This window comes from Gymnogyps californianus, chromosome 1 (genome assembly GCF_018139145.2).
Source record: "Gymnogyps californianus isolate 813 chromosome 1, ASM1813914v2, whole genome shotgun sequence".
NCBI lineage: Eukaryota > Metazoa > Chordata > Aves > Accipitriformes > Cathartidae > Gymnogyps > Gymnogyps californianus.
This window is the reverse complement of record NC_059471.1, coordinates 103,940,796-103,968,158: the sequence shown is the minus strand read 5'-3', so window position 1 is coordinate 103,968,158 and position 27,363 is coordinate 103,940,796. Positions and strand designations below refer to the sequence as shown.

General features: G+C 37.4%; 1 protein-coding gene across 3 annotated transcripts; it reads left to right on the top strand.

Annotated features, from left to right (window-relative positions):
* BACH1 (BTB domain and CNC homolog 1) lies at window positions 1–27,363 on the top strand. Of its 3 annotated transcripts, XR_007766297.1 has the most exons (6): window positions 1–63; window positions 12,975–13,272; window positions 17,040–18,431; window positions 20,191–20,397; window positions 21,934–22,023; window positions 25,413–25,478. XR_007766297.1 is itself a non-coding variant. In XM_050894972.1 (5 exons), the coding sequence occupies exons 2-5, from the start codon at window positions 13,033–13,035 to the stop codon at window positions 25,872–25,874; spliced, it is 2,301 nt and encodes a 766-aa protein (XP_050750929.1). In that variant the 5' UTR covers window positions 1–63; window positions 12,975–13,032; the 3' UTR covers window positions 25,875–27,363. The 3 variants fall into 3 exon arrangements, 2 of the variants coding, with proteins under 2 accessions (XP_050750929.1, XP_050750936.1); XM_050894972.1 differs by lacking the exon at window positions 21,934–22,023 and having other exon boundaries at window positions 25,413–27,363; XM_050894979.1 differs by lacking the exons at window positions 1–63; window positions 21,934–22,023 and adding an exon at window positions 7,846–7,927 and having other exon boundaries at window positions 25,413–27,363.

Genomic DNA, 27,363 nt, shown 5'->3' with positions numbered 1-27,363 from the left:
GGGACGGCGCTGCCCTCCGGCCGACCGGCCCGCGGGCGAGCGGCGGCGGCGGCAGGCGTTGAGGTGAGCCCAGCCGAACAGGCCGCCGTGGGGAGCGGGCGCCCGTCCGGTGCCCGTTGGTCTGAAGGGGGGGTGGTGGGGCGAGGGCAGTACTATTCGGGGGGGGGGTGGGGGGGTGGAGGAGGCGGAGGCGCGTTCACAGGGGCGGTGTTAGTCAGCCAGCCCCCCCCCTTCTCCCCCCCCCGCCTCTCTGCGGCCGGCGTAGTGGCCCGTCCCGCCGCGGCGGGGGAGGGCGGTCTCGGACCCTGGGCAAGGGCGGCGGGGGCGCCCTGTCAGCGCTGGGCACCGGGCGGCGGCCGGCTCCCCCTTCTCGGTGCGGTGCTTCAGGTATTCCCTCCGCCCGTCCCCCCCCTTCCTCTGAGGCCTGTGCCCAGCGCCGCCGCGGGGCTGGGCAGTCGGTCGTTACTCAGCGTCTCGTCCCCGGTTTCCGCGGGTGCCCATGTGCCCGTGCGCTCCGGTGATACAGGCGTGACTCTCCCACCCCGCGCTCCCTGGCCGTGTGCGAAAGGGGCAGCTCAGCCTTGCTGGAAATCCGGCGGTAATCCCCGCTTTGCCTGGGTGAAACGTACAACTGGTGTGTTTAGTGTTTGTTACCTGTTGTGGGAGCTGGGGAAGATTTATTTTAGACCGTAAACAACGAGATCCAAATCCTGTCTGTCTTGTTCTGTACAGTGAGATACTTGGCATGCTTTGGGGCATGCTGAAAATGTAGTAATTGTAAAAGAATCGTCACCTGCTTTTCTGTCAAATTATATTTACACTCTCCATTTTAGTATGGCGGTGTAACAGTAATCCCAAATTCATATACAGCTAGGCGCTCTAAATGTTTGTTGAAATAAAAAAGGAAAAAGCAAACCTTCTAGCAGTAAAGGTAAAGTGAAGATAACTGTATATACAGTTTCATCATGCAGTAACTTTTGACGGACATGTTAATTTGAGGCACTGCAGGAAGGCACTTTCAGTGTGTGAAAAACATATATGATGGCAGTAATGGAATAATTGCAGTCCAGAAACACTGTAAATTAAGGTTACACAGCACTCTGAATACTCTAGTAAAAGAGTCAGTTCTTTAATCTCAAATATGATGCCACACGAAAGAGAAAAGGAAAGAGTATATTCCTGTCAAACATGGTGAGTCCAAATTAAAGCAACTAAGATATTCTGAATTTTATTTCATGGTGTACGAGCTTAACTTTAAAGGTGACTTAAATGGCATAATTATTCTTGGATGCCCTGACACATGTGAGTAAATCTGTGTGTATGTTAGCAAGTAGTGAGGCCCAAAAGTGGCAGATTTGCAGAGAAACAGTTGTCACTGAAAACAGAATATCCACATTGTATGCTTTTCAGAAGGGCTTCCTTCGAGCTGACTACTGAATCCCTTAGTATTTGGACTTTAGATGTACTTTCAGAGTACATTTTCCAGTTTAATTTAGTCTAAAAAGAACCTGCTCTTGTTGTCCAGGTCCATCTTGTGAAGTGAATGAAAGCACAGTAAGTGGGATGTTTGGGAAGTTTGCTTCACTAGCACGCTCCTGATTCTAACCAAAATGCTAAAGTGGAGGTTTAACTGCCATCTACTGTATTTTTGAGTGTCTTAGACTGGAAAATGTGGAAGATCTTGGTGTGCTAAGTATTTATTTGCTTTTAATAGGTTCTAAAATCCTTATGCTAAGGATATTTTGAGCAGTAATAATTTCATGTTAATATTAGAATTCTCCAGTATTGAAAAACATACTCTTTACCTGATCATTTGGATCAGGTGGCACTCTCATTGGGCGTAGAATAGAGATGTCTCTGTACATGAGTTGTATGAGTCCCAGATAATTTTACCCTGTGGTTTAGGGAAACAGCTCAACAAATCTCCCTGTCATGTCATTCCCCCCCCTTCCCAGTTTTATAAGATGAGGTGTTCATATAGATTCTTCATAGATTTCCTTTTAATCATAGAGATGTCTTTCTCCCTGCTCTGGGCATGCTGGTGTGAGGGGGAGGAGTGGTAGGTCAGTCAAAGGATTCAGGTTTGTGTTTGAGTGCTGGCATTTTAGTTGTCCCTTAGAATTCGACCACTGAAAGTTTCATGGGGGAGGTTTTAGGGGTAGAAAAAAACCTTTGTGATATTTGTAGTGTAAGTCCTGTTTATATGCAATCCTTAGTTAAACTGTACGTAACATGTTAGTTGATGCAAATGTGGGTAGGAACAAAAACTTAAGTGAGCAAAAAATAACTGCTGAAACAACCATGAAGTTGTATGAATTCAGCCTAGTATGACCACAGTGGGGATAATGTATGAGGACCCACCTGCAGCTTTCTCTGCCCCCCACCTCCAGTTCGGAGGTTAGCGGTGTGGAGAGGACAAAAAAAAAAGTAATAGAAAGGCTCAATTGCTTTAACAAATTATAGGCTGTATCACAAAAGTAACTCCCATCTCCAGCAGTGTGCTGTATTTTTCAGTTAAGGCCCTTTTCAGGGTAGAAGGAAGTTTTGTCCTTGTTAAGTAATATGAAGGGAAACCTTAGTATTTTGTATAAATGTGAGTTAGCAGGTCAGAGTAAGGCTCAACTGACCGGTCAGCTGTTGAGGCTTTAGAAAGGAGGGGGAAGCGTGCTATGAAGGGCAAATTGACTTTAGAAGCACTGGTGAAATACAAATAAATTGAGTTTTATCATCAGACGTACATTGGAGAGTGGAAGAGGTAGCCTAGGGTATCAGTCACTCAAAATGCCTTTAAATGAGAGCCTGCGTCTTAAAGAATATTCAGTTAATCTTTAGAATCATGTTGAGATAATTTGTTTGTAAATGACTTCATTTGAACTGTCCAGATAATGTTTGTGGGTGTTTGTTTGGATTCCTGTCTTGGCCCATTGACTAATACTTTGATAAGTAAATAGATAGCATTTGCTATCCCTGTTTACTCTTCTTTTAAGATCAGTATTTTATGTGATACCATCCCAAAAATGCTTATTTACAGCTCAGCTAGTAAAGCCATGTCTTTTAACTTCGTGTGTCAGATAGGAAATGGTGTACAGTTTCCTGATGGGAAAACTGAAACACAGCTTTATGTGATTTGGTGGAGATCTTTACTAGAATTACCATTTGAAGTCTGATCATCCGCATCTTTTTATTATATAAATATTGCCAGTTCTGATGAACCTATGCTTTTCTGTTTTCATAGGAATGTTTCTGAAGTTCTTTCTGATTTATGTCTAAAATATTCATAGAACTTCGTTTCAGTTTCACGTACTGTGAAGAACAGTTGTGGAAACAAATCAGAGTTAAAAAGCTAATACCAGAAACAATATTATGAATATAATTTCCAGAAAGTATTTTCTTTGACTTGCCAATATATTTGCTTCTCAATTCTTTCAGGTTGTTTCTTGTGTCCTTCTAAGTTAGGGTAAGATACATTAGAACCACAGATGGTTAATTTAGTATTCATTATAAATATTTTGACATACATACTTATGAATGGATTCTGACAGTCATTAAAACAAAATAATTAATGTGCTTTCTTTAACTGTTGCAAGGAGTAGAATATGTAGCTATAAATGCAAAGGTATTTGTCCTTTAAGTAAAGGCAAGAGTTGACAGTAGATGTTAGTTGCGCATGCTTTACATTATGCCAGTTTACCCCTTATCCTAAGTGAATATTTTATTATTTAACCCAGTTCTTACTTTGAAGAAAAAAAAAAAAAATCAGTTTCTACTAGTATTTTTTTGGGTGTTGTGTTTGTGGGGGTTTTTTTGTTATTAAGCGTTTGGGTTTTTTTTTAGGTGAACCATGCCTTTAGGAAGTCTGTGCATTGTTGTTATCTTCCCAGAGTAACTCTGAATATCAGCGGAACTGAAGGATTATAAATGATGGGATTTTGCTGCAAAGGAGTCTCTGAAATCCCTTCAGTCCTATTTCATTTTTTAGCAGTGAAACAAACCAAATCCCACAACATTTTTATCGCTGATCCAAAAATTAAACAATTAGTCTTGTGTAAAATAATAGTAAACTGCAAAGTAGTGATATTTTTTTCTGGCTTTGATACAGACTGCTTTATATCATCTTCAGAGGGAAACTGTTCAAACCTCTGCTCTGTGGAAAATTTCTATGATTACACGGTATCAATCCTTTGCTTTTTTTCTTTAAAATCCCAGCTTCTGGTATCTTGTGACTGCTCGGAATCAGAGGTTCCACACTCCCACCCCCTCCCCGCCCCAATTTCTCATATAGCTTGCAAATATTAAAAAAGTGAATATTTAGGCTTAAAACCTTGAAAAAAAAATTAAGACTCAGCACAGACTTCAAACTTGCCAGACTTCCCGTGATTCTTTTTAATTCTTGCTTGTGACTTGACAAGAGTCCAAATGCTGTGGTAAGAATTATGTTGCAGAAATACAACCTAATAACTTTTAAAAAGTTCATTTATGTAATTAAGCTGTGAACAATGTCATCGAGGTGTTTAGACTAATACAGAATACAGTTTAGAATTTTAATTATGAATGTGCTAATCATCTGAAGATGAGACCTATTTTTTTGTTAGAGGACAAAGCATTGTTCTTATGAAGCACAGCTTATTTTTGCCTTTTTTTAATCACTTTTTTCTTTTAAAGTCTTTTTGAACTAAAGATGGAGAAGCAATAAACATGAACACTAAAATGCTTGTTCATTCCTTGTCAGCATAACATGAATCAGCAGCTATTAACCGCTGTAGGCATTCATCTGTAACATAACTTTATTTCCTTAAAAGGCGAGGTAGCTGGGGGCACAAGGACATAGATATAAAACTTTAGAAAAAAAGCCTTTGCAGTGTATTTTGAATAAACTGTCTCATATCCAAACTGTCTTGTTTTAGCAGTAGTAGATGATAGTTGTCCCTTTGTACTTTACATCTGTGGGTGACAGAATTATTTTGTAGGATAATGTAAATGTCCACCCTAAGGTAACTGACGAAGATAAGTGACCTGCTGGAAGTTACTCAATAGATTAATGTAGGAGTCAGAAATAGCACCCAGAGTTTGTTTTCTCTAAGCTATTTTTTCTGGGTCTGCAATGCCTTTTTTCCAACTGTTCAGGAATTTAAAGTGTTCTAAGAGTACAGGTATGTTACAAGCATGGTGATAGCCAAGCAGACCTTTATAGTCTGCTAGGTGCTAAATTAAACTTTGCTAGTTTTATTATGATGGTGATCACAACTGAAATTGAATCTGGATGTCCAAGTTCAACCAGCTCAGATAGCAGTAACAGCAAAGGTGTCCCACCTGGGTTCTGCAGCTACTGAAGGGGAGCTTCACTGTGCTTTCTCTTATTGTAACTTTACCTGTGTACAGGTAAGAGTTACTGTGATTACTACAGGGGGTTGATATCCGGTATGGTATTAGCGGATGGTTGTTCACTAAGTAAGTAAAGACTAAGGAACAGGGTTTTGTTTACTTTTTTAGTAAATTGGGTAACTTTTGGGCTGGATCCTTTACAGGAAATTTATGGTAGCTGAAGGTCAGAAAAAACCCCCATACATGTAGACTGAGTTGATTGTGATGGTAGAGCCACATAATTGATATCTGAGTCTAGGAATAAAAGATCAGCTCTTCTTTTTAGGATTACCTAAAATGGATTTATTGACTGATGGAAAATAAGTAAGAGGCTGTTGCTCTTTAAAAGAAAGCACTGACTTGATAGGATGTAACTCCTGTAGCTGATACATTTTTTGCTTGGCTCTTGCTAGTACCACTGCTATCTTAGTAGAGCTTAAGACAGAAGAACCACAGGTCAGTTTGTGCTGGTTTGTTGCCCTACTTGCTACTAAGTGTATTACAGGTGATGGTAACAAAGTACAGTCCTGTGTTTTATTTGACAGTGAGTCTGTCAGACAATCGTTAGGTTTGGATGCTAGACTTGATTGAATCCAAATGCCTGTGGATTCCCATTGTATCTTGGTGACCATTAGATACTGGATTTTCTTTTGCAGGTCCTTAGATTTACAGCCAAGAGTTTAGATTGTAAGTTTGGCAAATCAGCTATGTCTTTCCTGAAAGTGCAGGCGTTCTAAGTAGTAAAGGCATGACCATTATTGATTTCCATGGATTTCTGTGCTCTGATTTAGTATATTTAAGGACACTTGAAACATTCAAACTCAGAATGTTCAAAAAGTATTTCATAACGGTGTACACAAATCATAGGTGTATCATAATGTAAATAGAAGCAGAAATGACAGTGATTTGCACGCTTAAACCTATGTTTCAGTTTTAAGGGCCATTTTAGTATTCTTTGGCTGTTTGCCTTAAAGAGTCTCAGAGCCTATGGAGCTCATTTCTGTGACTCATTCATTCTTTCTAGTTGTGAATTTTCTTCTGACGCCACCAGCGGATCTTTCCAGTGTCAGCTGGTCCGACATTCAAAACACTCTTTAGCTGTAAAACATACTCCTTTGTATGTTGAAATCTCTCCCTTTTCAGTTTTGTGGTGTTTGAGTGTAAACTTAAGGACACTGAATTTACCTCTGTGTTAGCTGTCTTATTGTTGTTCTAAGTTATTCTGTGGTAAAGTTCCTGGCAGCTGTCACAGGCAGAGACACCTCCAGCTGCTATTTTTATCTTCTTTGTTCAGAAAGAATGATGCAAGTATACAATAAACCAGCTATAAGCATACAGAATTGGTGTTATCTGACTGTTTTTCTAAGTTACTGAAAAGCTTAGTTGTAAACTATATGGCATTTTTGGGGATTTTCTAACATTGATGCAAAATGCAAGATACTCTGTTTAAATCTTCATTTAAAGTCTAAAGAAGTTCTTACTTTTAATTCACTGCATTGAATAATAGTATGTTTTATTTATTTAGTCAGTTTGGTTGATTATTATGATCCTATATGTTTGGCAGTCATTATTAATAAAATACTTTGGACAAGGCATTTGTGTGTTAGAAATTCTCTACAGAAAAGCTAGAATTCTTTGGTAGTTGTCCAGTGGGCATCTGGATAAGTGGCAGTGATTTGGGATAATTGCTGCTGATGTTAATATTTGTAGTGAGCTGATGGGTGGTACAGTTGCTTTATTGTTCTAAGCTTTTGAATGTTGTCTTAACATGTGCATCTTACTGCTGTTGCTTCTGGTTAGCCATATAACTTTCCCCCTTGAATAGGATTTCTGTTTGTTATCAGCTTTTTGCAACCACAAAGGACTTAATCATTGTGGCAAATTGTGAAGTTTGGGCTCAACAACACAAAGAAAGGCTCATATTGAGTGTTCTGTGTCAGTGTACATACACTGTGTGTTTTGATGCCCTTTGCATAATGGGGAAAATTACTCATCAGCATTAAATACTTAAGAAAGTGGCACTGTGTCAAATCCTGACTTTCAGGAGTGGTTTGCTAGGAAGACCTATTGTAAAAGGCTTTTACTGGTTTTATTATTCTCATTTTAATATATGTGTGTGTATATATTATATGAAAATTTATGTATTATTTATATAATACATTATTTCTGTATTTATGGATATTATTCAAAAGTATATATCTTTTTTGTGAAATGCAATACAAAACTCTTTCCAGGACTATGTAATTGTCTGAATTTTCAGAGACAAACATCAAGCAGTTCTTTTGCACTATCATAAATGTATTGAGGTAAGCTGGTTTCCGTGCATGCTTTTGTTAGCTTCAGTGATAACTTGATGCTTCAAAGCTTCCTTCACCTCTCGCGTAACACTTTTCTTGTTGACCACAGGATGTTGAGTGCAGACTTTTGCATGTTGCGGTGGTGCTGCTGAGCATGAAAGTTAATCTACCTTGTGCCAGATTTATATGTGTGTGGATGAGAAATACATCACACTATTATGAGTTTTATCCTGGTAATATGTTCCTACTCTTACGCTATCTATTTCAAGGTAATATTATCTATTATTATTTTCCTTCTATAACTTAGCAACAGCAGTTCCTTTTAACTTCACCTGGTCTGAGCCATAATGATTATCATCTTTGGAATATATACTTTTTTTTTTTTAAGTATCACATGGGGAGATTTTATGGTTTACCTAAAGATCTGCACCAAGTGACTCTTTAAAGCAGATACTGTGGGGGAAGGAAGTAGAGGATCATTTAACTAACTTCTTTTATTCTGCAGTCAACTAGATGTTAAAGAGCAGTAATTGCTACCAATTGTAAGCAATCAGAGGAGCAAACCTGCTGTCTAAATTTAAAGCACCTTACACTTACTATACTTTGCAATTACCTCCATGTTAATAATATAAGCTAATTAATAATTTTAAATGCATGAGAAAAATGAGCCTTGGATGAGATCTGTATTTGCCAATGAGTCTTGATAGGCATCTTGCTCTGATCTCTACACTGTGTGCTTAAACAAATGTATATTCCTTTTTTAAGTGTTGTTGCAGTGCTAATTTTCATTAAGATAATAGGTATTTTATATATTCTTTGAAAATAAATATATATCTAATCAATTAAAAGTAGAGATGTCTAAATTTACTGAAGATATGATAATTTTACAGGTAACTGTTGGGCATAGTTTTCCTATTGATTTGTATGCTAGTAGGGAGGAAAAAAAAAATGGAGTTTCTTCACTTTGATAAAGCAGAATAAAGTTTATAGCCAGTATTTAGGAGAAAACATTTTTGCCATTAGGCAAAGCATTTTTTATCTCAAAATCACTGTCCGATAAAGAATGGAAACTTCATAGTAGCATGCTTGGTTGTGTTTTCAAAGCAGAACTTGATTCATTCAGCTGCAAGTGTTCCTTTATGTAGTTTTTATACTAGTGTGTGTGTTTATATACATTCTTTCCTTTTTTTTTTTCCTTCTCTCCTTCTCTCAAGACTATGAGGTTATTAGGTGTGCAGAATTTCAGGTGAGGGATTTGGAATGCTCTTGCACTGACAGTACTAGTTTTCTTCCACTAACTGAGGATTTGTAGTTAGTGAGCTTTCATGTTGTTTCTTCTTTAATCCTTTCAACCTGCATTGTAAGGACTATTTTAAGTTTTGGAAGATCTTTTTGGACTCCCCTTATTTTTGATGGTAACTGCTATATCAAATATCTTAAAGAATATTCTTGCATGTTTTTGTTTCTTAGCATATTTTGCATTCAGTCATGTGGTTGTTCATTGATACTGACTTAGTAAGCAGTGATTTAAATATACAGTCATCTGCTGACTTTTGGAATACTTTTACAAGTTATCTGTGCCTGCTTTTAGTTTTCCTTATTTAAGTGTTAATTTTAAAAGAAAAATAGCATGGTAGAATAGGAGTTTTAGTCTGGTTTCCAAGGAAATAATTTGTGTTGTCATTGTTTGTAGTGTCCATTTTCCTTCGTTTTAGTAACTTGTTGCTGCTTTCATTTGAATTGTCGGGGGGGGGGGGGGGGGGGGGGGGGGGGGCGGAAATCTGGTAGATAATACCTGTAGAAAATTTAAATTACGTAAAATGGACACCTGCACTGGGAGGAAGAAAGCCTAGAAGGACCTGTCCTTGTAGGACAGTTGCAGCATGAGCTTGTAAGTTACAAAGCTTCTTTAAAAAGCACCATTGAATTGTTTTCTCCACTTCACACCTTTTTCCCTCTTTGTCCATCCATAAATGAAATTAATATTAAAAATTTCTGAGTGCTCCAGGAGAACAGTTAAAGTGGAAGAAAAACAGTTTGCAGAAGGGATGTACTTTTTCTCTTTGTTACAACAGTAAGTCTTGTTGTTGTGGATATGTATATAACAAGTCTGCTTATGGACAAGTGTATTTTGTACTCATGCCACTGTGGAAAATCTAGTTGGCTGTCATGACAAATACTATCATAAATGTGGTACCATGCCTTTATTACACAACTGGAAAACAGAATTAAGACATTCACAAGTTTGACCTCTGTTAGTACTTCTCTAAAGTGTTACAGCTTTTTACAGTGGTTACATTTTCCCTTTCCTGTTTGATGCTTTTTGTTTTCACCAGCATTTTCAGTCTTCTGGTTCTTTTAATTTCTGTCTTCATCATGTATGACAGTAATTAGATTTTACAAAGAAGACAGACAAATTTAGTGTTTGAGTGTGGTGTGTGTGGTAGTTTTTTTGTTTGTTGGGGTTTTTTTAAAGGTTCTTTTAAATTTTTAATTGCTTAATAAAATGCTGCATTTTATATTTTGGATACCTCAAAAAAACTTGCATCCTGTTTAAGTATAGTGGGGACGTAACCTGGCTGATGAAGTCCTCACATCAGGCAGTACAACATTCTGTCAGAGTAAAATGTTAAATTGAGTTATGCTCAAATATTTTCGCTTCTCAAGAAACAGAAGATAGTGTTTCAGTGTTGAAACCTAGGTTTTTTTGGCAGCAACAACATTGGAAGCTCACTAGCAGTGCTGCAAGTAGGCTGCACTCTGTTTTGAAAGCATGTTGTGTGCATTGTGAAGATCAAGTGAAAAGAAGGGTTGACTGTCCTCTGCATCTCTGTATCTATATCTACATATATATAAAAGAACTACTGTTCCTCTTAGCCTTCCATGCTGTGAAAGTGTAATGAGCTGAACTGGATATTGGAACTGATTTTATAAGGGAAAACACAAGAGCATATATGATACATGGGTTGTCTATCTGAGGGTTGGGAGAACTTGGGACTTCAAAAGAAGAAAGAAAAAAGAACCTTTAAAGGCCTGTCTGTAACTATAGTCTCCCTCATGAGTTTTGCCTAGGTGTTCACCCCAAAATATGTCCTTATCTTTAATACTTCCCTGTGCTCCTCACCACCATGGATTTAGTCTTCCATTTTGTCCTCCGTTGCTTTTTGATGATTTTTTTTAAGACTTTCTGGTAACAAATACGGAGTCATACTTTATTAAACTGTGTGTGCTGTAATATCTGAGGAATATGATAAGTTAAGGATATAGAGCAAACAAATTAGGAATGTATGATTTATATTGCGCTACTTCTCATGAGCTATTATAAGAATAGAGCTTCATGAATAGCTGTTTCACAGGGAATTATTTCATAATTCCCATTTAAACTGATTGGAAATTAAATATTTCCTAAGTAAACAAATCTCTGTCGTCTTGTCATTAGGTATATGAAAATGTTTAAACTGGTTTTTTGCTTCCAAAAATAAGCTCTTTAGGGTTAACAGTGCATGGTATAGCTATTGCCTAGTGGGGAAAACTGTGATTTGTGTAACTTTTTTTTTTCTCAGAACTTTTATTTGCACAAAACAAAATCTTGTATATTTAAGGAAATGCCCCAAAACACTTACATTCTTTGTCTTTGCCAAGTTATGATCTGTACATTTTGTTGGTAAAGTTGACTGTGAAGTTGAGCATACAGTGTTCCATGAGGGAGTGGGAAGGGCAGATAATGCTGATGCTCTGCATTTTGCTGGAGTCCAGACTGGTACTGTGCTACTACTGCCGCTGGAAATGTGGATCTTTTTCTTCTTTCTGTTCAAAAGATCACTAAAAATGCCTGTATCCTGTGAAAATAACTTGAGTAGTGAGTAACCAGGAGTATAGCTGGCAAGGTGGTTGATTTTTTTCCCCACTGTGTTTAAAAATGGCCATGCCCTCCTCCCTCCCCATGTTGTGAAAGTTTCCCATATTTGAAAACTGAAGATTTGCATTGGCTACAGTTTTGTTGTTGTTGGGAGCTGGCATATCATAACAACTTCTGTTGAGCAATATAATGATTGGGTAGTCCTATGTCAGCTGAAGTGAGTCTAAGCAGCTGTGTTCAGTTACAGTAACTCTTGGGTAGAATAGTCCAGTGTAATCTAAATGCTTGGTTTGTTAAGGTAACACTTTTCGTAGTAATATCATATTTTCCTTGCAGGATGGTTTCAAATCTGATTATGTGGTTTCTTGTTCGAGCTTTAGATGCGAGGACACTTCTTGTTAGGCTTTTTTTTTTAAACTGGAAGAAAGGCTCAATCCAAAGAAGATAGGAATTTAGAAATACAGTGTAAAGATCAGACTTGGAAATGCTGTTAAACTTCGCACTCTCTAGGAGGGCTGACTTCTCCCTAGCTCTTTTTTTTGCAAATATTAGGATTTCAGGAATAGCTTCAGGACAATGATATATGAGCTTATTTCAAGCTTTTAAATATCATGTAACTTTTACTGTTGTTTATTATCTGATAAATACTATTATTTCAGAACTTTGATGCTCTGACACAAAAGGGATTCCATTGCCAGGTGATCTGAATCATAGTCATCCATTAGGAAAGCAAACTTCTAACAAGCATGACAAATCAAATAGTGATGAGCAGGAGAGAGAAAAAAAGGCTGCATTAGAGAATTAAGGCAGGTGGAAAATAGTAGAACTAATCTGCTTTTAAAACAAAACACCAACCTACCAGAGAGAAAATGAGAGTATTTTACCAATGCCTGATTGGTTTAGCAGGCAAACTACTTTTGAAAGAAGATAGAACACAAATATTTTAGTCTGTACTGGGTGAATCAGTAAACAGAAGTAGCTTACATAGTATTTCGGTGAATTTTGGCTTAATGCATTTGTTTTTTATTTCTCTTTACATTTTTATAGTATTGGAGTCAGGATACACTGATAACTAAAAATGAAGGCTTAAATAATTTTTAGGTGTTACAATAAAGTTATGACTTAATCACTTGCTGAGGAAAAATCTGTTCTTTATCACTGAAGTCACATGAAAAATTGTTCCCTTTTGGTCTATGAGACTACTAAAGCAATATTTTAAGATGTACATATTAAGACTTGGGTACTTTGCTTATAAACATGTATTTATGTATTAACATGTATGAAATATTGAGTATTAGTCTTGAAAAGAATTACAACAGGCAATGCATGTTTAACAGTTTGGAAAAGAATTAAAACAGGCAATGCATGTTTAACAGTTTGCTTATTATGTTTTAGTATCAGTAGGTTCCTGTTGGATATGACTTTCACATGTACAACTTGTTTTTTTCTTCCTCCAGATTTGAAGAACAGAAGCATGCTTTCCACTGAGACTTACACTACCATTTGTGATACAGAATGTCTCTAAGTGAGAAGAATAGCGTGGTTTTCGCATATGAATCTTCAGTACACAGTACCAATGTACTTCTCAGTCTTGATGATCAGAGAAAGCAAGATATTCTTTGTGATGTTACTATTTTAGTGGAAGATCAGCGATTTCGGGCTCACAAAGCTGTGCTTGCAGCTTGCAGCAGTTACTTCCTTTCAAGAATTGTGGGCCAGGTGGATGCTGATCTTATCATCACTTTACCGGAAGAGGTGAGTGTCACTCCCTTCTGTATTTTACCTGCCAGTGCTTCTAATCTGTTTTGTTCAATTTTGTTTTACAATAGGCTGGTGCTTAACTGAGAAGTTAAGGTAAGGGATTTGAGAACTGAAGGGAAGGAATTTCTAAGTTGTAAAGCTGCCATTGGTTGAGGTAAAGGCTAGACAGATCAGAGTGTATATCACAGACTGAAGGAAAGTGAATGCTGTCTTGGGGAATGTATAGGAGAGATCTTTTCAACTAAGTATATATTACTTTTAAAATTGTGCACCTGTTTCAAAGCATGTAAGTTTGTCAAAAAACAGGCCTTAAATGGTAAGGAGGTATTGCAGAACTAGTCTTCCTGTATGAAAAAAGAATGCTTTTGGAATAATAAATAAAGAAATTAAAGCTTAAAGTGGTCATACCTTTAAATCAGTACCATTAAGATTTGGTTTCATATGTTTGAGTAATACAACCGTGCATATATTCCTTGCTTACTGCTTACTGGTCTTAACAATTTTCTTCTGCTCAGTTCCCCATCCTTTTTACACGCTGATCATTAGCAGCTTGTTTTTTTTTTTCTACTGTGTTTTATTACTTTTAAGACTGAGAAGTAGTATTGCAATTACTTGCTTTCTTTTTTTACCCCTCAAATACATATTCTTAAATCAGATTGAATTTAAAGGCATTCAGTGGGAACCTGACATCTGTAGGAAGGATAATTTATTATTACATATCTGGAGTGTCCAAGACATTGAAAGATTCCAGTTGGTATTTAGTTAAGAGGCATGAGGCAAGTAAGTGACTGGATTTTTGTATGAAATGCTGTGCTTGTGGATGAAAAGTAAAGAGCCTCCAAGTGCTCTGATTTTGCCCAGTGGCAGCAGTAATCTGAAGAGTTGGTTGTTAAATAATCAATGGCTTTCTGGGAGGTAGTTTATGGTAATTAGCTTTTGGGGGTGGGAAATAACATGCAAATTGTTGGCAACTCAACTAGAATCATTGAAGTTGGAGGAAAGGTGTGCATCAATGAATATTTATGGTGACATTGGAGATTACATTATAGACTTGTTCATGTGCAAGACTAAGTTGAGTGTTAATGCAGAGATGATGTATTCAGAAAGCCTGTACTTCCACTGGCTTTGTAACATACGGAGATAAGCCCAAGGATTCTCTGTTACCAGCATCTTTCTGATTTTACAGAAAACAGAAAACTAAAAGGGATCAAGTGATCTCTTTAAGGAGCTTCAGTGGTCTTTGCTATTCTCTGATCAACGAATTTGTTACATAATTATGTTACAGCATAATACCGCTATGTCACTTTTATTCAACCTTCTTGCTGTGTCTGTGTGTTCATTTCTTCGTATACTTTTTTTCCTAGTAGCTTAATAAGTTGATAACCTGAACGTCTCTCAGATTAAAAGAAAAGTAATGATGGGAGCTGATATGGAAAGGAAGTAGGATGTTGGGGGACACAAAGCCATGATTTGGAGTAAAAGAGGGAAATTAGTGGCATGTAAAACTTGAAGAGAGAATTTTGCTTTGGGATGGTGGAAAATATAGGATATTGGAAGAATAAGAAATGTACATTACAGTTGGAGAGGGGAAAAATAATCTCTGGTGCAAAGCAACAGTGTTCCAATGAACCCATGAAATAAACCTGAGTTAGAAGGGACCAGAGTTTGTAAAGAAAATAGAGGAACATAATAATCCTGATATTTACTACAATGTAGACTTAAGAGGACTCTTAGTGTAATTTAGTATTACTGATGTAAGAACTGAATCCACTGAAGCAAGCAGCAAAAGTACTAACAGTGAATCTCATCTTTTAATCATTTGATCTGATCACTTATTTGGTAAAAGCATTTTAAAACTCAGCAACTTGAACTTGTCTTCTGGGAACTGCTAAATATTTTGAAATGAGTCAGTTTATGAAGCTGCATATTTGAGAGAGGCAAACACTGATCACATGGTTTGACATGTGATTTTTTTTTAACCTTTTTAATCATCCAAAGTATTTGAAGTTTAAAATGAAAGACATCAGTCCACAATCTGAGATACTGAAATATTTTTGGAATTAAAGTACTTCATATATATTATATTATAAAGACTAACTACTGACATCTTTGTATAGGTTCTGTGTTGTTTTTCTACCAGTGTTTTTACTGTGAGTTAACTTTAAGCCCAAATACAAATTAAATAAATGGCTACTGCAAGAGTTGCTTTTCTAGGTCAGTCAGACCAACAGTCTTTTTAGCGTTCTTTCTTGTTTGAGGATAGCTAGCTAGAAATGTGTAAGAGAAAGTGAAAGGAGTACAAAGTGTTTTTTCCCCTCTTGGTCCTTCCAGTTTTTAGCTATAAGTGTTTGTACCTTATATAAAAGAATGTACAGTTTTGAAATAACATTGTATTTGTTTTGTTCAGTTTCATGTATGAATGTCACTTGTTTGTAAACCCACTTTAATGATTTATTGACTATACTAAGTTTGAAGACTTCTTGCCAGCTTATTGATAAACTGTCTTTAATTCATCCTTAATAATGTGGGGGAGCATAAATGTGGTGGTGTAATCAGTAGTCTTCTCTCCAGAGCATATTTCAAATGCTCTTTTAAGAATTCTTTGGATAGGTCGTAAGACTTTACGGACAGTTTTGATGAACTGTCTCTGTGCAGATCTCATCAACTTCCTTTCATGTGTTGTTTTTGTGTTCTTTAAAAAAAACAAAAAAAAATCAAACCACCACTAAAAAACCAAACAAAACAAACCCTCAACTGATTCCTAAATTAAATTGCATGTATAGCTAATTATCTTGCTGGCAGAAGAATTTATTATATTTAATGCATTAATATAGCACTTTATTCAGCAGAAAGTCCTGTTCATTTCAGTAAAGGAGGGGAGCAGAATGTGGGCTTGAGTTTTTGAGTAGTAATAATGGAGATACTGCTTTATCCTTCACTTGCAGAGAAAGGCTAAAGGAAGTGTCATGTGATTTGTGATATAGTGATCTGTTTACAGCTTTCTGCCTGATTCCTTAGTAATTTTTTCATGCATAGAAGACGATCTTGTTCAGTTTGTAATGATACAGGTTTTGTTTATCTCTGGATTCCCTGTTAGGCAACTTTTCTGTGGTAAAAACTGAGATGATGATGATGGAAGTGTTCAAACAAAACTACCTACTCGAAAGAGGCTTTAAACTGAGAATAACTGGGTTTGGAGTACAGTTTTTGGGTACAATTCTTTTAATCTGTGGGAGGAAGAAAGGAGTAGGTGGCTATAGTGGTAAATAATCAAGTGTGATCAAATTCCATTTTTTCAAACTTTTTTATATCAATGATGCACAAGACTGAGCAAATAAAACTAACTGCTCTTTAAAGGAACAATTAAATACCAGCAGCATTTTGATCTTATTCTAGAGTAATTCATGTACAACTCAGGTTTGAAAGATATCTTTGTAAAGTTGGAATCCAGTTACTGGCTTTCAGTGTACAACTATTTTTCAGTTGTTAGTACTGTATTGTCAGAACATTGTATTAAGGGATTGATCACAATGAAGAAGATAATTGCCACAGAATGTACAGGATAAAATTCTGTCAGAAGGTTTGTTTCAGAATGAGTGTGGCTAGGTTTCCTCTGTGGAACAAATCCGTTAGTTTTGTCTTGTACTCTGTCCTACTGGTGTGGTTTGCTCTCAGGTAAGTTTGGGTTCTGTGTGTTTCTCCATTTAAACCCATATTGGCTGTACTAATATTTTTTGTTTCCTTTTTTTTTTTTTAAATAGGTAACACTTAAAGGATTTAGTCCTTTGCTTCAGTTTGCATACACAGCTAAACTTATTTTAAATAAAGACAATGTGTCTGAAGTTTGCAAATGTGCTGAATTTTTGGGTGTACACAACATTGAAGAGTCTTGCTTTCAGTTTCTCAAATTCAAATTTTTGGACTTTAAATTGGATCAGCAGGAATGTCCTAGGAAGAAGTGTTGTACACAGCGTTGTCGGAAAACAAACCCTAAAATTGGCAATGTGGATGATGGAGACCTAGAAATAGATGATGAAGCAGAAGAACTTTTAGAAAAGGAATATATTCAAACTCCAGACACAAAGCTCTGTAAAGACGATGAAAATGCTAAATCATCGCCTGCTCTCCAAGATAACGCCAATCAAACATGTGATCCTGTACATTTAGAAAGGAGTAGTGTTTCCAGCCTATCTTCCCAATGCCCAAAGTATAGGAAATTCCAGAAAGCTTTTGGAAATGACAAAGTTCATACTTCAGAGTCCAATTCCAGTATTAAAGACATTCAGGTGCCACCAATTGCAACTTTTCTTGAGAAGGAAATATCTGATAATGATGGCATACAAAAAGCTCAGGACTGTGTATCTATGCAGCTGGTCTCAAAATGTGAAGAGACTCAGGTAAAAATGGAAGAAGGGGAGGAAGGCATTGAGAAAAAGGAAGAGTCAAAAAGAGATTCTGTGACTCAGAATGTGTTGTGTCCTGTGGAGAAAATGGATCTTGCTGCTTTCCCCCAAAACTCTACTGCACCTCATGGACTCAATTCTGTGTCTTTTTTACATACTTGTGAGCAATATGGTAACTTGAATTTCAGTAGTATGCAAAACAACACAGTCTTGGCTGAAAAAGCTGTATCAGGTACTGGAGTTGGGAATGACAAAATGGAAGGTCAAGATGACACACATTCAAAGGTCGATTTGTGTTCTAGGGAAGCCACTAACATTACATCAGCTGGTGATCGAAGCAGTGTGGAGAGAGAGGTAGCAGAACATCTAGCAAAAGGGTTCTGGAGTGATATTTACAGCACAGAAGCCTGTCAAATACATTTACCACCTGCAGTTCCAAAAGAGTGCTTGGACCCAGTATATTCAGGGAAAAAATCAGAGTGTCCATGGCTGGGTATCAGGATCAGTGAAAGTCCTGAACCTTGCTCTCAACGAACTTTTACAACATTGAATTCTGTCAATTGCCCCTTTATAAGCAACCTTAGTACTGAAGGATGCTCCAACAGTTCTGAAATAAGCAGTGGAGATTATGTTCAGGGACAGCAGCAAGAACAGTGTCCCTATAATTATGTGATAAGTTTGGGAGAGGATTCGGAAACTGACACGGAGGGAGACAGTGAATCCTGTTCAGCAAGAGAACAAGAATGTGAGGTAAGAACATCCTGGTGTATCCTTTGCTTCCCTGTCTCTTAAGGCCCTATTCAGAAACCTAATTCTGAGTCAGTTGTGGGTTTTTTGTGGTTGCTTGTTTTAAAAATCTGGGTAATGAAACTTTAAATAACCATTCAAAGGTTTATATGAAAGATTACTGTTAATTCAGGGGGACTTAGTATTTTTTGGTAGGATGTTGAAGTGGTAGATGCTTAGGTATTAGATCTCTTTGGATATTTTTCAGTAACAACTTTATCAGAAAAGGTTATGAGTCTTAAACCAAGGCATGGGGGTTCTTTTTTTAGAGGATTTTTTTTTGTCTACTTCAGTTAAACTTAAGAAAACTCTAAACTTCTTGGAACCTTTGATTTATAGAAACTTAACAGTTTTCTTGGCTTTATTCTGAGTTGTGGGGAGAAGGTGGGAGATAAATGATACTTCAGATTTGCTGTGAAATGAAAATTAAGTTTTCAGGCTGGCTTCAGTAGCTGTGTATTTAAGACTGCTTTAATAGTATCACCTTCTCTAAAACTGAGGTTATATTTGTTCCTCCGACTGCAGAAATTATTTGGCACTTCTTTCATTTATGTCATTGCTTTGGTAGTGTTTTAGGCAGATGCTATACATAAGTAGTCTAATCCCAAAAGATTTTACTATATACCTAGAATGATTTATGTCACAGTTCTTGGGATTGCAGAATTGCAATGTGACTCTCTGTATGATGGATCACTTAAAAACAACTGAATTTTCATGATGTTAAAGCACTAGGTTTTTTTCTTTTCAAGATGCAGGGCCTTACTGAGACTTAAAATACATGGAAGCTACCATCAATATAGAAAGTTGGCAGGCCAAACAAAAAGCCAGAATTGGTTAAATACATCCTTCGTCTTTACATTACAAAGAAGTAGGTGGCATCATTGCTGAGGGCAGTACTCTGTCCTTTTTTTTGCCTGTTTGTCACCAGTGGTAGCTAAACACAGAAAGGGTTTCTCTGTTTGCTTTTTAAACGAAATTCAGATCTTTGACCACAGCAAGGTAACATATTCTGCTACTTAATACACTCAAATGTAGGGATTAAAATAAAGTGTCTTTAGTTGGATACTTCATAAAATGTGGCAATTGTTTTGTAAAGGTAAAGATGTTTTTCAGTATTAATCAGGACTTCGTGATTTATGTATGTTTCAGAAGCTCCTGCTTCTGTAGCTCAGGTGTACAGACAGTAGCAAGAGCCTGGTTCTCTCTCTTCTCCAGCATTAAGAATTACAAGGCAAATATTGTAACTTCTATATTTTAAGTAAATGCCTGTTTCAGATTAACTTTTCCTGTAGAAAACTATGGGTATAAAAATGTATGCAGGATACAGTCTTAATAGCAGCTTAGGGGAAACTTTAGACTGTATTAGTGATTCTTGACACCTGTTTTGTGCACCACCTAACCATAACTTATTTTCCTGGAGCGTACCACCTAATTTGGTGCACACATGGTTAGGTTTCATCCTACTCTGAATATGCTTTTGAGGATCTAGTGTAAATGTGCAAAGTACTCAGTTATTTTGCCCGTGCTTGAACTCATGTAGTTGAAACCCCTGGGTTTTATCCACCTCACCTGATGGCTACATTAGCTTGCTCTTGTCTCTGAGATCTAGGAAGAAAGATGAGTTGTGTGGTAAAGAATGCTTAAAATGAAAACTTGAGTTGGCCTGTTGGTGTTTGAGTATATCAGTTTCACCTTTGATTTACAACTGTATCTTACATTCTAGGTAAAACTGCCATTTAATGCACAAAGGATTATCTCGCTTTCCAGAAATGACTTCCAGTCATTTCTGAAAATGCATAAATTAACTCCTGAACAATTGGACTGTATTCATGATATCCGAAGACGAAGTAAGAATAGAATTGCAGCACAGCGATGTCGTAAGAGAAAACTTGACTGCATACAAAATCTTGAATCTGAAATTGAAAAACTGGTATGTATAAATATTCATTACTGTTGACTTGAGTCTTTCTCTAAACATCTTGACTGGACATCTGGCAGTAGATTGAGAGTGAGGTGGCTTACTACTTTTTCCACTCAAGCTTAGAAAACTTTTACCAGTCTTAGATGACTTCTTGATAGCATTTCCAAATTTTCTGTGCTTTACTCTAAAGTCCACAGAAGGAAAAATGTGTATACTTGTTTCCATTCAAGTAAAAGTGCATCACAGCATAATTTTTGGTGAATGGTGTTTCTGAAGCCCATCAGCATTGAGCTTAATTGTACAGAATGATTCCCAAGTCATCATCCCACTCTACTCTTTCTACTTCTTTCCCCTTTCTTGCTTTGTGCTTTTGTTCTTCAGCTTCTGGTATTGCTCATGATCAAGTTTACAGTTATGCAATTGTTAGTTGTGTAAGTATTGTTCTTGTAACATATCAACATGGACTGGTGAACTGTTTCCTGAGTCTTGAATCTTAAAAAGGAGACCCTTGCAGAAAGGCGGAAGATATAGCAGAACTTAGGAAGCTGCTTGCCTTTTTAGCAGTTGTATCAAGGTTGTAGCTGAGGAATTAATGCATCCAGATTTCTCTGCAACCATTTGTTAATATGATTTCTCCTTCTTAAAAGGCAATAAAAAGGTAAATGTGTAAGTTAAGAGAAATGTGTATAATCTGAAGTTCTCCTGGCAAGAAAATGATTGTGAGTGGCTTTTTTCTGGTCTTTGTTTCTGACCTTCTCATCTCGGTTTCATAGTTGATAATACCATGTACACTAAATAGTTCAGTTGTTTAGGGTTACTGTACTCTTAATTCTTGTTTATGGAGTGTTTTAGACTTTGTGTATATGTACATTAATTTGGTATCTGCATCAGCTAGGAACATACATAGTCATGTTGCGCCTTTCTCCTTATGACTTCAGAATGAAAAGGAAAATAAAATTAGAGCAAAGTGCCATGGGCTAGAAACTTACTTTCCTGAAGTGGTCCGTTGTCTTTCACTACATGCACTTCTTCTGCAATAAAGGAGATAGAGTTTGAAGGAAGGCCTGCAGTGCCATACAGCCGTGATAAGTTGACAGAGCAAGTCATTCAGTGTTTTGAAATGAAGAAGATACTGTAGGAGGGAGGGAAATCAGGTGATCGTGTTAATAAGTTATATTATTCTGACTAAAGAAAGAATTTGCATTTCTGACAGTTCAGAACTTTTTGCCTGTTCTTGTCATCATATTGTCATTTCTGTTTGTTATGTAATTTTGTCAATATTGTGCAATGCTTTAGGGAGGGGGAGGAAATTAGAGATTCATCTGCAAGAGTAGACCTGTAGTTGACTAAGTGACTGATAATCATACTATAATGTCCTTTCTTCTATGGACATGTGCTAGAACAAACTGAATGTCTGGTGTTTGACAGATAACACTGTGCAAGGTCTAGCCAATGAGTGTTGAGAATTGTGAGGTGAGGTCTGAGTTATGAATCATGCTCTAGGCACAAACATATTCCAGTCGCTTATTTTTTCCAACTGTGCAGGTAAGTTTCTTCAGAACTTCCTGAAAAGACCTTGCTTGGAGCTGTTGAGCATGTCTGACAGCAACTGATGTTATGCACCATCAAACTTGTGTAAGTTGTGCACAAATACTGAAACTTTAAGATCTGTCTAGGCATAATTTGCAGGTGGGTGGAAGAAGAGAGACATTTGTGAAAGGCATTGTGTGGTACATACAGGGTGCTTCATGCATGATGACTCCTGCCTCGTTCCTGCTTCTCTGGGTCAGTCATGTGTCTCAGACCTGTTAGTCTTTGGTCTTCTCATGGTATCCTCTGTAATGTGGCTTTGAGAGAGGATAATACAGCGTAGCTATAGTTTGAAAACTCTTGACAAGTAGATAATACTCTCTACTATAGCCTGTTAGGAAATATTTGGTTAAATTCCTCATCCTGGCTTCTGGTACGTGCAGCATGTTGTCATGTATTAATTTCTATTCATTGTTGCTTATCAGGTTTTTGTTCTCTCAGATTAAAAGATAGTATTTGTGGTGTGATTCTTGGGAAAGTCATATATCTGGAACAGACTAACCCCCTGCATGAGTAGAGGCTGGAGACCGACTGGCTGGGGAGTAGCTTTGCTGAAAAGGACCTCGTGGGTCTGGGCAGACAGCAAGCTGAGTACAGGTCAGCAGCATGTCCAGGCTGAAAAAAAAGGCCACCAGTGTCCTGGGCTCTATTAACAGGAGCACAGCCAGTGGTTCGAGGGCAGTGATTGCACTCCTATACTTAGCACATGTAAGACTGAATCTTTTGCCCAGTTTTGACCCCTCCTAGTGCCAGAAGTACATTGACAAACTGGAGCAAGGTTAGGAGAAGGCCACTGGGATGGTCAGGCCTGGAGTACTTCTCCTGTGGTGAGAGGCAGAGGAAACAGGGCTTCTGCTTGGAGAAGAGATGGCTGTGGGGAGACCTAATAGCCACCTGCCCATATATAGATATGGGAAGTCCTCAAGATCATGTAGCCAGTGGGAGTGGAAGATCTTCGGCTTCCCAGGGGGTAGTACTTCACAGCAGGAGAACAAGAGACATTGTCATAAATTAAAATGGGAGGTTTCAACTGGATGTAAGGAAACTCTTTTTTTCAAATGGGGACAGGCAGGCAATGGAGCAGGTTACCCAGAGAGGTTGTGCATGCTCTATCCTTGGAGGTTTTCGTGACGTGACTGAGCAAAGCCCTGAGCAGCCTGATCTTACCCAGAGCTGACTTTGTTTTGAGCAGGAGGTTGGACTACAGATCTCCTGAGGTACCGCCCCACCCAAGTGATTCTGTAAAATTGAAAGTCTTACGTTAAGCTCTACTTATATTGAAGAAAAATGCTGTTCGGTACTGAATCTAACTGTTACCTGGGAGAATTAAGTTTGGTTGTTTCTCTTGATCTTCTGTACTGATAATGTAATTTTTGACCCCCGTATAGCCTTTGCTTATTGATCTTTCAGGTGAACCTATGTGTTCTTGTTGTTCACTAATGTTCCATATTTGAGAATACATGTGGGCCACTCAAGGAGCTGTTGTCTTGTTAGAAACAGCTCTTTCTGAGCACCTGTGTATATTCACATTCCTTGTACTTTCTCACTTCAAAGCTGTAAAATGAGGGTATTTGTGAGGGGGAGCATAGTAAAGGACAGCTGGCCTCAAGAAGCACTACTTCTCTGAAGATTCTGTAGCTTGGAGAAGGATGTGTCAGTGAGTGACATACTATAAGCTGTGATCCAAGAAATGTAGTTGAGATCTTGTTATATATACTATAGCAGGGAAAGGAAGTGTGTGAACTAAATAGATTCTTCACCAGAAGAGTTAAAAGACCACTCAATTTGATGATTATTATGACCTCAAAACTAGCTGGCATTACTTTGCAGTATTAGTATAATGCTGCTAAAATAAAACAATAATATTTAAATGTATTAATCTGTCAACAACTTCAGACCAGGGTGGAGAACTTACGCTGGAATAACTATTTCTGAATGATGAAGTTTGTGTTAAATAGCAGTCCAGATAATTTCATCAGTCCGTAATACATAGCTGAGTGCCTTTTCGTACCCAAAATGTACATAAAGTGATCTCAGATTAGGAGATCTGGCAACAGCTGCTCCCAGTATGCTGACAAGTAGAAGTTTATTAGCAAAGCACTCTTTCTAATTATTTCAGGGAAAAAGGACTGGCCACAACTGCTTCTCTTGCAAAATACCACTTAAAGTTAGTCAGTTCTTTCAAAAAGAAGTTGTAGAGGTTGCAGTATGAGTTTCTTCTGCAAAAGGGAATGTGAGAAGGACTGAAAATAATTAAACTTTCTAGGAGTGAATTGACATAGCAATAGTGATAACACACAGTCCCTATGAGTTTCCTCTTTTTTTTTTTTTTCTGGATGTTGCTTGTTTCCATCATTAGACCAGCCCCTCAGTTATCCACGTCCTTTCATCTTTGGCCAGTTGTATCAGAAGTCTCACAAAAATTCATGACATCGAAGTAAAAACAAAAAAAAAAAAAGGAAAAGCTAATTTTTAATGAATGGTACTTTTTTCTATTTGATATTCATTAGTGAATTGCTGTCCCTTTTGCTGCCCTGTGTTTGGAAAATCTTTTTGCGTTATGTAGCTAGATTGTAAAGAGCAAGGACAGTCTTATTTCGTGTCTGAGCGGTATCTGCCACTCTTCAGCATGTTTACTGTGTAAATAAAACTCAAGCATTCAACTGGTATTCTCCTGTTCCAATAGTAGGTTACCTACCTGGTGGCACCTCTGTTCTTGTCTCTTCAATTCACTAATCTGTCACTCCTCTGTCATTCTACTTTAAATTCTTTAACTTCCAATGTTCTAGTCGGTGCCTTGAAACAAACTGAAGTGCTGCATTTCCAGAGAAAATATTTTGTTTACAATTTCAGCATGTTTTATTTCTTTAATTTTCCTATATTTTCTATTTACTTTAGAAACTTTTCTTAACTCCATTGTTTGTTCTACACTGCACTTGGCACTTAAGAATTGAATTTATTTTTATCTAGCAGAGTAGTATCAATAGTGAAAATGTGATGTCTGGTTTTCAACATTTAACTTCTAAAATATAAATCTCTGAGGACTGCTTTGCTTAGTGTTTTGTTGACCCAGTGGTAATGGTTTAAATGTTACCCTGTAGAATTAGTGTTTCAGGAATATTTATAGTAAGTGAAGCTAGGTTTCATTTATTAAATAACTACAAATTACTGTTTTGGCTGCCAGCGCAAGTTTTGAAAAAGCTGTATGTCTGAAAAATCCCTTCAAATAGCTGAGTTAATGAAGCTTCAAGAGAGGTTAGGATTGTCCTTTTGATAGGCATCTAATTGTGTTGGTGTTTACCTTCTTATTGCCAAATTATTTCTGTTTCAGCAGACCAGATTATTTACAGTCTTGTTTTAGCTTTGTTAGGAACATAACAAACTATAGGTTTTGTGTTAAAATGTAGACTAAAAGACTATTTTTCTTCTTGCAGCAAAATGAGAAGGAGAACTTACTGAAGGAAAGAAACCACATTTTGTCAACTCTGGGTGAGACAAAGCAGAATCTGACTGGACTTTGTCAGCAGGTGTGTAAGGAAGCAGCCTTGAGTCATGAGCAAATACAAATACTTGCAAAATATTCTTCCTCAGATTGTCCGCTTTCGTTTTTATTTCCGGAGAGAGAACGAACAGCTCCATCTGATAGTGAGCGTGAGATACCAGTGTGTATAGAATTAGCAGATGGTCTTTCAGGTGTTACATCTACAAATGAGCAGAGTTCTTGTTATCAGTGTGTGAAAAGTGTGTGTGATGCAACATACGATCAAGTACAAGAACTGCATCCAGTTTCTGCAAGAACATCAGAGAAAACTTCGCTTGTGGAACAGTGTGGACAGAGCAGTGGTATCACAGACTTCTGTCAGCAAATGACTGACAAATGCACTACAGATGAGTGAATCTATTATCTTCCTATTGCCAGCCTCTCAACGTTGCAACTAAAAGTGAGATTGAGCATTATTGTTAAAGTAACTTACTAAGTGAAAGAAAAGATGAAACTTTACCTTTTGAAACTACATTGACAATTACATGGTCATTATATTATTTGGCAAGCTTTGGGTTTGCTCTTTGTAGTTCTAGAGTGTAATTTGTATGTGTCAGCCTTGGAGCTTCTTCTGTGTGGTGATGCCAAGGAGAGTTCAGGAAAGTTGTTGGGAAGTATAAACTCTGTGCACAGATGTTTAATTGTGAGGAAGCTTTCATTCAGGTATAAAGCGGCCTTCACTCTGATTTATGCCATAGTACCTAATGCTACTCTGCATCTCAAGAAAAGCCTCCTAACAGGTGTTTATGCACAATTACTTCTATACCTGGAATTCTTATCTCTTTGAGATTTCTTTTTTCCTAGTAGACAAACCTTAAGAAGCTTATATAGCTCTGTAAATGTTTATTTTGTGGCTGGGTTAGGATAACGTGACAGTATGAGGAGATTCTGGCAAGCGTGCTCTGGAACAGCTCATTGCTTCCTGCTGTTCCCATCCCTGTACCAGAGCCAGCTTTTATTGAATATATATGCCTTTGTCTTAGCTCTCCAGTATGTAGTTAAGACAAGTGGAACAGCGGAGGTGCTGCAGCATACTGCTCTCTTCTCTAAATTTTGTGGGAGGAATAACAACATGCTGGGAAAGGCAGAAGTTTGAAACTGATGCAATTCTTTGATTAGTGTGTATTGGATCCTCTGGCATCTGAATCCCATATGCTTGTTAAAATTCATTGCTGCATTGTGACTTCCTGTCCTAGCACCTTCAAGCTTGCTGCTGTTTGTGATAAGTTGGAATCAAAGTATTGTGGAAGTTGAAGGACATTTTTTTTTTTTAAGGTATCCAGGCACCAAATTCTTCGACTTCAGTGCCTAATTGCCTAAAGTAGTCTGTAAATGTGTGTGTTCTCTGATCACTGGGACCAGTAAAGATCTCTTTCAGAATTTTAGTCTTCAGGATACTTTTATGGCTAAACCTGTAGTACATTTTCAATGGCTTGTGCTATAAGTATAAACATACAGAAAGTATAATAAGGAAATGAGCTGGTGGATTTCCTTTATTTACTTTGCGAAGGAGAAATTCAGCCATTAAAAATAATCCCCGTTTTTTAGATTTTTACATGGCAGTAGATGCATATTGTATACCAATGATGCTTTGTTATTTAGATGTTATTCTCAGACCAGAACTAAGTATTGAACCTCACCACAGAAAACTTTGGTTTTGCTGGTTTACAAAACATGAAGAATCTTGTACAAGCCAGTGGAATTCTTCATTTCCTACCTCAGAATGTATATTAGCTTTTGGTGTCTTTTGTGTGCATGTACAGTAGGCAGCAACTAAGCAAAGGACTGTTGTAAATACTGCTTTGCAGTTTTATCTTGCAGTGAGACAAAACTTGTTCTAGGCA

Coding starts and splice junctions, on each gene's coding strand:
- BACH1 (XM_050894972.1), top strand. CDS start 13,033: ATGTCTCTAAGTGAGAAGAATAGCGTGGTTTTCGCATATGAATCTTCA. Junction 18,432..20,190: donor CAAGAGAACAAGAATGTGAG/GTAAGAACATCC, acceptor CTTACATTCTAG/GTAAAACTGCCATTTAATGC. Junction 20,398..25,412: donor AATCTGAAATTGAAAAACTG/GTATGTATAAAT, acceptor TTCTTCTTGCAG/CAAAATGAGAAGGAGAACTT.